Source organism: Camellia sinensis, chromosome 1 (genome assembly GCF_055761805.1).
Source record: "Camellia sinensis isolate YWXY chromosome 1, ASM5576180v1, whole genome shotgun sequence".
Taxonomy (NCBI): Eukaryota; Viridiplantae; Streptophyta; class Magnoliopsida; order Ericales; family Theaceae; genus Camellia; species Camellia sinensis.
In genome coordinates this window covers 202,089,820-202,103,138 of record NC_138961.1, presented here as the reverse complement: position 1 = coordinate 202,103,138, position 13,319 = coordinate 202,089,820, and the positions used below count along the sequence as shown (strand labels likewise).

The 13,319-nt window shown below is 34.8% G+C and overlaps 1 protein-coding gene across 10 annotated transcripts in view; it reads right to left on the bottom strand.

The window, feature by feature from the left end:
- The window catches only part of D2HGDH (FAD-linked oxidases family protein), a 33,584-nt gene extending 21,391 nt beyond the window's left edge, over window positions 1-12,193 (bottom strand). For 7 of the 10 annotated variants that reach the window (XR_014342949.1, XR_014342943.1, XR_014342944.1 and 4 more), the window contains exons 1-5: window positions 11,867-12,193; window positions 2,931-3,304; window positions 2,029-2,130; window positions 594-641; window positions 143-213 (exon numbers count right to left, since the gene is read on the bottom strand). Coding sequence is in view for 7 of the 10 variants with exons in the window: in XM_028195518.2 (XP_028051319.2) it covers window positions 143-213; window positions 594-641; window positions 2,029-2,130; window positions 2,931-3,304; window positions 11,867-11,972 (701 nt within the window). In the remaining 3 variants the exon portion in view is untranslated. The remainder of the gene's footprint in view (window positions 1-142; window positions 214-593; window positions 642-2,028; window positions 2,131-2,930; window positions 3,305-11,866) is intronic. The other 3 variants (XM_082892842.1, XM_028195521.2, XM_082892840.1) reach the window with 1 other exon arrangement.
- Window positions 12,194-13,319: the final 1,126 nt, after the last annotated feature.

Sequence of the window (13,319 nt, the reverse complement as noted above, 5' to 3'; positions counted from 1 at the left end):
ACAGCCGCGCAGGATTTAAAAGTTTCATAATAGTTGTAATTTATTAAAATGTAATCCTGTTATTTTCATAGAATTCTAGATCTTATATGCCAGTCAAATAAGAAAAGAAAAAAAGAAAGAGTAATGGTCAGTAGACAGTTACCCTTGGTTATCGAGGAAAGAAACCAGGTTCTCCAATATACATCCTGCTTCGCATACCAAGATACCGCTTACCTAAAAATTGGCAGAGGCGAGTCACTTCGCAGAGAAGTGGACATATGTGATAACATTCGACAACATTAAAAGCAGTAAATTTTTCACCATAACTTGCAAAACAAAGACAACAAATGTTAAGGTTGGAAGAGCTTAGGTTCACAATAACTGTGAGAATGCTAAGTAGTGAGAAAAAACCTATTCCCGTAAGGACACAATGCAGTGGCAAAAAAATAAATAAACAGAACTTAACAAAACAAAAATGGGAGAAGCGATAGCGAACGGCACAATCCACTGACAAAATCCTAGAGGAAGAAGCTTTTCATTAAATTAATATATAATGTGATGGGGTAAAACTTAAAAGATTTAAACACATATACCATTTAGGGGTGAATTTCTACCTTGTCAAAGGAAATGATGTTATTCATGGAACCCATGTTGATAATTACCTGCAAAGTTATTTGATCACATTCAGAGAGAGAGAGACATCAAAAGAAATAGTTAAAAGTTTGCAGTATCTTATACAATAATCAGACGGGAAATTAGTTCTTTCTGGACATATCTATGTTCACATGTATCCATGTACAACCATTCCAGTGTATAGGGAAAATTGTACTGCCCAGCCACTACAAGATCAGCCCATTCAGCTGAAACTCAGGCCCATTATGGCATGATAGGTTTTGAAAAGCTTGAATGTGAGCTAATGTATATTGGCTCTAAATTAATCTCCTCCCAAGCACAACCAAACCTAAAGTAGCTAGCTATATGTTTAACTTTTGTGTAGTTCATGGAATTTAATTTGTATCATAATAACGTTACAATGGTCAGATTGGCACAACTGAGCCAAATGTTTGATTTTCAATGAGATTCAATTCCTAATTTTGGCTTATATTCTCTATTATGTTGAAGAAAGGATAATTTTGGTTATAAGTTCAACCTAGCCCAAACTTAACCTGCAAAATGCTACACACATGAGGCTGAGAGCACAAGATCAGCTGAGTTCTAGCTGATTTCACAATTAGAGTTGAGCTTATTTGATCTTAGGTATAAAGAGTTGCAAGTACAACTGCAAGGTGTGGTACAGTAAAAAAAACATGCATAGCCATGCAGAAATCGACAATAATATAATGTTGTGGCAGTTACTCATGGGGTGTCAAGCATGTAATCCAAGGGCAAACCACTTTGTGGAAATGGAATTAGAGGTTAGGTCTACACCAAATCCACCCCTCCCAGCAGCCTGGACCAGCAATGCTTCGTCTCTCTCATTGATTTGTTAAGGGTTATACAACTCATCTTCAGTTTCTTAGGTGATTTACCTTTCATCCTTACTTATTAGTAAAAGTTTCTCCGTGCAAGTCTGTCTAAAAGAAAAAAGAGCATTGGTGTTGACAGCCTAAAAAGTGGACACCCTGGTAATCTTAATAAAGTAATATGGACAACACAACTTTAGTACTCATAGAAGCAAACCTAGGGATTTTTTATTTTTATTTTTTAAATACTAAAAAAAAGTTCAGCATGTTTACTAGTTATGTTCACATTTTATAAGCAGAGCCATGCCAATCCTCACTGGTATTAAATAAACACATTAGACCTTAAATTAAATCATAATACATGACCAAATATCTTAATCAGCTTCCCCAACAAAATATTGAGGCTACACACATTTTCCTACATATCTGACTCAAGGATGCTGGCAATGACTAAGTTTTTTTTATCAAAATTGGTTAAATGAACATAATTTGGTTTAAAAGCATTGATCACCTAAATCAGCTAGTAGTAACCACAGCCATCAGGTTACAGAAAGGTTATTGATCACTGCGGGCACAACTATAATACCTCATCGAAAACAGGCACACTTCCCCCTACAAGACCTGTATTTCCACCTTGGGGGACAACAGCCAGACTTCTGGAATTACAGTATTTAAGAATCTGAGAAACCTGCAAAAAAACAGATACAGTGACAATAATAACAACAATTTTGCAAGATAAATCAGCACTAGCAATCAATTGAGAAAGAAAAAGAAAATAACAGCGCCACAGAAATTGATTATAAGTAAATTAAATCGTGTCATATTCAGGAAACCTAAACTAAATCTCATGCCATCCGTTCTAGTGAAGGTTCCTGTTTTCTTTCCTTGTCACATCCTAGATGACGGTTTAATGCCTCCAAACACTCCAAAGATAAAAATGGAGCCATTCAATTCATATTGACTTTCATTTACACTGTACACCGATAAACTCATGACTCAATCGAAAATATTTGCACATTGAAGATTCATCAGTCAAGATGCATTTGGAAAATATTACGATTTCTTTGCAACAATACATAAAAATGAATCATATTTTTTTTATATGAAACTAAAGGACAGTAGGAAGCTTGAAATGGAATTTTTGAAGGAAAAGCTGAGGAACCAGAGATTTTCTACTCTTTATTCTTAGTCTTTCAAAAATGAAATTCTCACCAGGAATAAGCCATGAATTACCTGAAGTTATTTTACAAGAACAAAAGCATGCACATCCCTAACCATCTTTTTACCTTCCCACCACAAAAGGGGGTGAAAAATAAAATAAATTGAAAGAAAATTATTTGAAGAGTCATGTACACCCAAATAGCATAATCTCCATTGTTCAAAAGTCTAAATCTTAAGGATGTGGAACATGATGAAACTGAAACTCTCAAACAATTAATAGGTAGTAAAAACAAGCAACTAAAACTCCCAGAAAAGAAAGATGTGAACCTCCTCATTGCTCCTAGGTTGAAGCAGAAGCTTGCTTGAGCCTTTGTATTTCCGCATCCAATCTGTATTTGCGTCAAGCAGCCTCTCTTCGTCCTGAACTACATTTTTCTCCCCTAAAATTTCCTTAAAGTGGGTGATATCATTATCACTTATGGTCGAAAACAATGGATTCCTCTGCGTTGCTGTCGCCACTGAACCAAAGGATCTACAATGGATTCTGTGAGTATGTCCATCAATTTTTTTTGCAGAACTGAGGCCACTACCTATGTATTCCCTCAAGGAGTTGACATATGGTGGAAGATTTCGCTCAGGATGTGCAAGAAATGTTTCAGGTAGTCTGGAAGTTCTACCAAAATGATATGTGAAACCTGAAACTTTTTAGTCAACAAAAAAAAAAAAAAATGCTAAGTGCACATCTTTTTCAAAAATTATGATTCGACGTATAGTTTAAATCTATGAAGTATGGATACTTCTATATAGGAGTCATATCCATATCATACCCATATCATATACCAATACTATTCAAATACTTGAAAATACGTATCCTATACTTATTAAAAGCATCCATGTTTAGAAATTAAATTTTATTTAATTTGTGTAAGTATCAAGTACCTTCTAGATACTCTAAATATCCAACCTATCTTGAAATTAAAAAGATGCAACATTTCTTGTGTAGTATCAGATTTATAATTGTTCTAATAAATGAAAGAATAGTTACCAATACTTTACATAATACTTAGAGAAAAAGAATTGGAAAAAGTGAGACTAAAGCATGTCAAATTTGGTCCACATCTGTGTCCACATAACATAACCTTAATCTTTCTATGTGAAATGAACAGTTTATAAATTTGAACAGAGAATATTTGATAGACAATTAAAGACAAATAGTTTGTTACAAATATGTTATAACAAAAATAATTTTTATTTACGTACATGATATACATTTACATATATCTCATCATATCCTTAACTTATCTGTATCCTACTTTATTAGAATTTTCCGTATCAACGTTCCATATCATGTCATATCTGGATCCTGTAATTGTATCCCATAGCTTATAATAGATCTAAATGGTTGTCAGTGACAATCTAGTTCAACAATGAACATATCACTGGTAATTATGAAAGTTCCTGAAATCATGAGCACATTGATAAATACAAGTACATGCATTTGGACTTTGGCCCTGTTTAGTAGAGCTGTGGGAAAGTGATTATAGATTATACCTTAACAGATTATAGCTTACAACTGTGAGTATAAGCTGGTAACCTATTTGGTGTAGCTGTGGGATTATAGATTTAAGTAGCAGAATAGTGTTTGGTAAATAAGTTGTAAAATAATTTTTTCTGTATAATTGACTTTTTGGCCTTATATGATATAAAAATAATAATTTTGTCATTTTTTTTTCAATTTTAATTAAAAAAAATTATTTCATTAATAAAAGTTAATATAATTAGTATTAATTAGTATCAACTAATATAAAAACTGATACACTTGATAAAAATGTAATAGAAGTATTATTGTAATAATTTTTTTCCATTATAAATTAGTTAGTATCAATTAATTGCTTAATTAGTATCAATTAATACTAAAATTATTAATTAGTATCAATTAATGGCTTAATTAGTCTGAATTAATACTAAAATTATTAATTAGTATCAATTAATATTAGCATCAAATAATATTAATAATCAACAATTGTTATTAATTAGTATCAATTAATAATTAATTCATTACAAAAATATACAATATTAAATTTTTTTGGCATTTCTGATTCTGTTTTTATTAAAAAAAAATTATTACAATTAAATATAACAATTGTTATTTTTTTAATTTATTATTCTTTTTCATTACAATTAAATTGTGTAATTTATTTAATGGATATAAATTGCACAATTTATTTCAATATTAATAAATTATTTTGATTAATTTATTTATTTTTATTTCAATTTATTTTGTTCAATATTATTTTTATTATTTTGTTTTTAATTATTATTTTTGTTTAATTTATTAGTGTCAATTAACACTAAAATTATTAATTAGTATAAAAAATATACATCTTATTAATTCATTACAAAAATATATAACACAAATTATTAATTATTAATTCAATTTTTTCTTTTTTAATTAATATAAATATTGATTTTTTTTAAAAATTTTCTTCAATTTGTTTCTAGGGTTTCAACGCAGTCGTCGGTGCTAGGGTTTCAACCCAGCCGGCGAACAGCGATCGGCAGAGATGACCAGCCATCGATGTAGGTGCGGGAGGCAGCGGAGAGAGAGCGAACGGCAGAGATGATTTCCAGTTTCAGATCGCGATGGAGAGAGAGAGAGAGAGAGAGAGAGAGAGAGAGAGAGAGAGTTAAGAACAGTGTTGAGAGCTATAAATCGTCTTTGCCGAAAATTGCACTTGCCGAAAATCGCCATGCCGGAAATTGCCTCTGTCTCTCCCTCTCGAATGAACAGTGCTTGAGAACAAATGTTATATAGGTGGGTTTTTGGTAATAGTTGAAATATAAGAGGGGCATTTAAGTCCTTACATATTTGACTAAACAGCTTCCCGCATAGGCTGTAAAATTAAGCACCTGGGGAGCAACTTCAACTTTTAAGCCGAATTTGGCTTAAATTAAGCCATAATCTATGCCCATAAGTTGTACAACACACCAATATAGCTTAATTTAAGCCAAAAGCTTATTTAAGTTGAAAAAAAGTTCTACGAAACACCCACTTTATGCGTTTGTAACAGCTTATGATAAATTATAAAACCATCCCACTGATAAATTAAAATTATACTTACTCTTGATACAAATTTGATTGGATCAAGAGATTATCAATATCCGACCAATATAATTTTTTTAAGTAATGAAATGCTCGACAGTCTCTATACATTGAACGATCGAATAATCGATATAGGCCTCATGGTAAGTTCACAAAAGGCCAACAACATGTACCAATCCGATCTCTGACGAGAGAGAAGCGACTGTCTTTAGAAAAAGGGAGAATTATAGTACAGTGGGGCAGAGAAAAAAATTACCAAAACATGCGAGGTGCAAGTGATTTTGTAATGAGTGCAAGTGAAAAATTGTGATGTTTGTGTAAAAAAAATTTGTCTGTCTCACTGATATATAATTTCCCTTCAATGGTGCAACACGCACCCATTGGTATATTAATTAGTATACTAACACATAATATAGTATTATAATTTCAAAACTAACTACGAACTCACTGATTATACAAATTATAAAAACTCAAAATCAATAAAATTATGCTACATCATTTATTAGTACACTAATTGATATATCAATTGGTGTGTATAATTTTATTCATTCCCCATAGAAAAATGCCTAATGCCAAGAATTACTGAACACGTGGCATGATCTCATTAGCAATTTTACCATGGTCCCACATCAACCAATATATATAGGATCCAAAGAATTATTTTGAACTCTCTCTCCCTCTCTAGAACTCTACAAATTTCTCTTACACTGCCTACACACTTCATGCAACCGAAAGCCGACTGTTATGATTTAGGAAGTTTTGGATTCAGTTAGCTCAGTTGGCAATTGAAATTCAGGAATTTAATTTGCGAGGGAGAATTAGTTTGAGAGATTGTTTGATTGTTGGGGGGTGGGTTAGTTGGTTAGGAGGTTTGTTAGTTAGTTAGTATTGGATAGGGTTATTCCAGCTGTATATAGCTACGGTTGAAGGGGAAAGAGGGGAATGGGACTGTAATCAAGTTTTATGAGAAAAGGGTGAATGGACTCCAAATTTAGTTTTCCATTTTCTCTCTTCTTTTTCTTCAATTACTCCTTTCTTCTTTCATAGTCATATCAATTGGTATCAGAGCAAGGCTATTCTTGGCCTGCAAGAGAGATTCCACAGAAATGGCAGATGGGACTAGGGCACAAGAATAAAAAAAAATCGATGAAGCAATACAAACTCTTAAAGACAGCAGTGATAGGCAAGCTTAGGATATCAAAGAGATCAGAAATTCATTGAAAGATGTGAATGAAATCAAGGAGTTGATTTTTGCCATGAATGTCAAGTATGATCAAATGGCAAATGAAGTTTTTGGAAATCATCCAGAAACCATGGAAGCTTCTCAGGTTCGTTCAGATTCATCTCAATTATCTACTTTCTTCAATACCAGATATGCAAGAATTGATTTTCCAAGATTTTTTGGGGAAGATTCCACTAGATGATTATATAAATGTGAGAGATTCTTCGATTATAACTCAGTTTAAAGTGCAAATAAGATGAAACTAGCCACTTTGCATTTAGAGGATAAGGCCCTTTAATGGTACCAATGGTTTGAGAAATGCCATCGCCAGATTAATTGGGATCTGTTCAAACAAGGAATTATTTCTAGATTTGGGGCCAATTCTTATGAAGATGCAATCGGTGACCTGACCAAATTAAGGCAAACAACCACTGTGAAGGAATATCAAGAACAATTTGAGATTCTGGCAAATAAAACCAGTGATTTACCATAAGCTTTTTTCATTAGTTGTTTCATCAATGGATTAAGAGAAGACATTAAGGCAGGGGTGTTAATGTTCAAGCCTACTACTATAGTTCAGGCCATTGGATTGGCTAAAATGCAGGAGAATAGCATTGAAGCCATAACAAGAGAATAGAGTGGGAGAATCTACTTTTTCCCATCAGGCCAAACAAAATCCATTTATGAATCCTGTGAAGAAAGAACTACCAAAGGACTTGGAAGAAAAAAAAGCCAAAGGATTATGTTTCAAATGCAATGAGAAGTATACAAGGGGCCATATATGTAAAAAGAAGCAATTATATGCTCTGGAGGTTGAACAAGAAGATCAGGAACAGGTGGAAGACGAGGGTGAAGATATGGATGAAGACCAAATTCCAAAAGAGGAATTACAGATTTCTATTAATGCCCTGTCTGGCTTTATTTCCTATAGAACTATGAGGGTAAAAGGCAATGTCAAGAAAAGGCTAGTCATGATCCTAATAGACTCGGGAAGTACTCATAATTTCCTAAGTCTAGAAGTAATCAAGAGAGTTGGGATAATGGCCTCAGAGACAGACCCATTACCAGTTTCAGTTGCTGATGGAACCAAACTAATGAGCACAGCAATATGTAAAGGATTTCGATGGGAAATGCAGGGTACCGAATTTCAAGCTAACATGAGGATTTTGCAACTCAAGGGTTGTGACATGGTTTTGGGGATTCAATGGTTAGCAACATTGGGTCTAGTGAAATGGGATTTCAAGAATCTTAGCATGGAGTTTCAGTTGAATGACAAAAGGCATGTGCTAAGGGGAGGAAAGAAAAAAGAATTGACAATCATTGGGGCTAATAAGATGAAAAAGATAATTCAGAAACAAGCATATGGAGTTGTAGCTCAGGTGTACTCTCTTCAAGCTGAATGTAATGAACTAGAAGATACATTGCCACCAGACTTGGAAGCATTATTGGCTGATTATGAAGATATTTTCCAAGAACCTAAGACCCTTCCTCCAACTAGATCTCATGACCATTGCATACCATTGAAACCAGGGACAGAACCTACCAATATCAGGCCCTATAGGATCCCTATTTCCAAAAGACTGAGATTGAAAAACAGGTTAGCGAGATGTTAATTTCAAGAATTATTAGAACCAGTGTTAGTCCTTATTCTTCACCTCTGCTATTAGTTAAGAAAAAGGATGGGAGTTGGAGAATGTGTATTGATTATCGAGCCCTAAATAAAGCTACTATGAAGGATAAATTTCCTATTCCTGCAATAGATGAACTCCTTGATGAATTGTGTGGTGCTAAGTATTTCTCTAAGCTGGATTTGCACCAGATAAGGGTAACTCCTGCAGACATTTACAAAACTGCATTTAGAACCCATGATGGACATTATGAGTTCATGGTAATGCCATTTGGGTTAACAAATGCGCCATCTACTTTTCAAAGCTTGATGAATGAAGTTTTTAGGCCTCACTTAAGGAAATTCATCTTAGTATTTTTTGATGACATTTTAGTATACAATAGTACATGGACCAATATTTGCATCATTTGCAAGCTACTTTGTAGTTGTTGCGAGTTCACCCACTATTTGCCAAAAGGTCCAAGTGTGTGTTTGGTAAAGAGGAGGTAGAATACTTGGGGCATTTGGTTTCAGTGGAAGGGGTTTCTGCTGAACCAACCAGAATTACAGCTATGACTAGTTGGCCTGCACTTGCTACTTTAAAGGAACTAAGAGGATTTCTTGGCCTTACAGGATACTATAGACGGTTTGTTCAGGGTTATGGAAATATTTGTTCTCCACTCAATCAATTACTCAAAAAGGATTCCTTCTAATGGAACTCAGAAGCTGCAGTGGCATTTGAACAACTTAAGGCAGTAATGACCACAATACCAGTTCTGGATTTGCCTAATTATACTAAAGAATTTGTGGTGGAATCACATGCATCAGGAAAAGGCTTAGGGGCTGTGCTAATGCAAGAGGGACATCCAATAGCTTTTTGGAGTAAAGGCTTACCTGCACGGGATCAACTTTTATCTACCTATGAAAAGGAATTAATGGCAGTGGTCTTGGCTGTACTCAAATAGAGGCATTACCTTTTGGGTAAGAAATTCCTTATCAAAACAAATCACCAAAGCTTAAAGTACCTATTAGAGCAAAGGGTGGGCACCCCATTCCAACAGAAGTGGATTACTAAATTGTTGGGTTATGATTATGAGATCGTTTACAGATGTGGAAAGGAGAATAGGGCAGCGGATGCTTTGTCTAGGAGTGAGGATACTACAGATAACCCTGCTACTTTGCATGCTATCACTTTTGTGTCTACTAGCTGGTTAGCTGAAATTAAGCCAAGTTGGATATCTGATCCAGTGGTGCAACAGGTCATTGCTAATTTGATTCTTGATCATACTTCCCATATGGGTTATCATTGGGAGCAAGGGATTCTGACCTTTAAAAGCAAATTGGTGGCAGGGAACATGCCTCAACTCAAGATCCAGATTATGGAGGAATTTCATTGCTCTGTAGTAGGTGGGCATTAGGGATTGATAAAACCACTAAGAGAATTCAGAGAACTTTGTATTGGAAAGGGTTAAAGAAAGATGTTTCGAAGTTGGTTTCCGAATGTGACATTTGTCAAAGGTTTAAGAGTGAAAATGTGAAATCACCTGGATTGTTACAGCCTCTTGCTATTCCCAATTGAGTTTGGTTTGATATCTCTATGGATTTTATTGAGGGCCTTCCCAAATCACACAGCAGGTCTGTTATATTTGTGGTCGTCGACAAGTTAACTAAGTATGGCCATTTCATGGCACTTTCACATCCATACACAGCCAAAGATGTTGCTCAAGTATTCCTAGATCAAGTTTACAAATTACATGGACTGCCCTTATCTATCGTATTCGATAGGGATGCAGTCTTCACTAGCAATTTCTGGCATGAGCTTTTTACTTTGCAAGGTTGCAAATTGTGTTTAAGTTCCGCTTATCATCAGATGGCTAGACAAAAATCTTAAACAAGTGCTTGGAGAACTATTTACGATGCATGATAGGTGACTGTCCCAGGAACTGGGCTAAGTGGCTTTCTTTAGCTGAATGGTGGTACAACACTTCCCATCATTCAGCCATCAAAACACTCCATATTATGCTGTTTATGGCCAAGATCCACCAGACCACACCTTCATTGCTTCTAACCCCTCTGCTGTGGCCTAGGTGGATAATTGGATACGGGAAAGAGCTTCAATTCTCAGAATGTTAAAGGACAATCTGCATCAAGCTCAACACAGGATGAAGCATTATGCTGATACGCATAGATCCGACTGTGAATTTGAACCACATGACTGGGTTTACTTGCGGCTGCAATCTTATAGGCAGTCTACTTTGGCATTACACAGGAATATGAAGCTTGCTCCTAGATTTTATGGTCCATTTCAGGTTGTGGCAAGAATTGGAAAGGTTGCTTATCAGCTCTAGCTACCTGCTTCTGCCCACATCCATCTCGTGTTTCATGTTTCTTTGTTAAAGAAAAAGTTGGGTCAGCACATAGTCGCACAGCCTACATTGCCACCAGTCGCACCTGATGGTACTTTCCAAATGGAACCTGTGGCAGTGCTGGACAGACGTATGGTTAAGAGGAACAACAAGGCGGTGGCTCAACTCCTCATTCAGTGGTCTCACTCATTTCCAGAGGATGCTACTTGGGTGGACTACCAGGACATCATCACCAAATATCCCCATTTCCAGCCTTGACGTCAAGGCTGTTTTTAAGGGGTGGGAAATGTTATGATTTAGGAAGTTTTGGATTCAGTAAGCTCAGTTGGCTGCTGAAATTCAGGAATTCAGTTTAAGATGGAGAATTAGTTTGAGAGATTGTTTGATTGTTGGGGGGTTAGTTAGTTGGTTAGGAGGTTTGTTAGTTAGTTAATATTGGATAGGGTTATTCCAGCTGTATATAGCTACGGTTGAAGGGGAAAGAGGGGAATGGGACTGTAATCAAGTTTTATGAGAAAAGGGTGAATGGACTCCATCCCCAACCCATCTCTCTTCACTCATCAGAAAAAAGAAAAGCAAAACAAACCCATAATCAACACTACAAACAACTTTCAATTACAGAAACCACAACAACTATTTCGTCTTTAACACCACAGCAAAAATGGGTATTCCAAAGAAGCTCATAATCTGCCTCTTCCTGGTAACAACAATGGCAATCCAAACCACCACCGCTCTCATGCCCTACTTCATTCAGCAACCACTTTCTATCTCATAAACCCTTTTCTTTTCTTTTCACTCTTTACTTTTTAAATTCAAAGATCAAACAAGTACCAAATGGGTGGTTCAGTAGCAAAATTATCAAAAGCCAACAAGGAAATAAAACAGAATTCCAATAAATTCCTCATAAAATTCAGTGTATTGAACTCCAAAAAAGTGTTAGTTATCTTCATAAAAATAGAAGAGTACCTGGAAATCGGTTTGAATACTGATAACTAGGGTTCGATGATCGATAGTCAAAGAGGTTTCTTGAGTAGTGCCTGAGCAGACTATGAGTAGCTCTGCACTTCTCCATCTCCCTCACTTGTCTCGCACTGCTGTTGAATTTGCTTGTAATAATTAGATGAATCCAATAACGAACCTGATCGGATCAGTGGTGATTCTATTTGCATTTAAATAGAGTAATGTTAGGGGCACCGAATTTTCTACCAAACAAATGACTAAATGTCTCACATGGTGTAGGGTCCGCAATTTTGTGGGCCCACACTATGTGAGACATTTGGTCATTTATTTGGTAGAAAATTTAGGATCTCTAGCATTTTCCTTTAAATAAGAGTAATGTTAGGGATACCAAATTTTCTACCAAATAAATGACCAAATGTCTCACATGGGTGTGGGGTCCGCAATTTTGGGAGCCTCACACCCATGTGAGGCATTTGGTCATTTATTTGGTAGAAAATTTGGGACCTCTAGCATTTTCCTTTAAATAAGAGTAATGCTAGGGACATCAAATTTTCTACCAAACAAATGACCAAATGTCTCACATGGGTGTGGGGTCCGCAATTTTGTGGGCCCCACACCCATGTGAGACATTTGGTCATTTATTTAGTAGAAAATTTGGTGTCCCTAACATTACTCTTATTTAAATGCAAATAGAATCACCACTGATCCGATCAGGTTCGTTATTGGATTCATCTAATTATTACAAGCAAATTCAACAACAGTGCGAGACAAGTGAGGGAGATGGAGAAGTGCAGAGCTACTCCTAGTCTGCTCAGGCACTACTCAAGAAACCTCTTTGACTATCGATCATCGAATCCTAGTTATCAGTATTCAAACCGATTTCCAGGTACTCTTTTAGTCAAAAATGTTAGAGGTCTTAAAAATTCTATCAAAAATTTTATCAAATGTGTGGGACCCACATGGACTCACATTGTGTGGGTCCCATACCCATGTGAGACATTTGGTAAAACTTTTGGTAAAATATTTATACCCATATGAGACATTTGATAAAACTTTTAATAGAATATTTTAATTTCTACGTGGGGATTCTGTTTGCATTTAAATTATAATATCACACTAAACTAAATTTTAATTTTTATCATATTTATTATTTACAAATATTATATTAACTCAAGTCTTATCTAAGATTTTTTTGAATTAATAAATCTTATTTAATAAAATTAAGAATGTTATTAATTTTTTTAAATTTTAAAATTAAAAATATTATTAATTTTGTATAGTAATGTTATAGATAATTGTTTTACTAACAAAAAAAAAAAAAATCAGAGCATGAGATTAAATATTTTTGCCATTCTATTTATTAGTTTGATTCAATTATCTAATAAAATTTAATTTTAAAATTGAGAATATTATCAAAATTTTCATTCTTAAAGTTTTTTTTTTTTTTTTCATCATCATG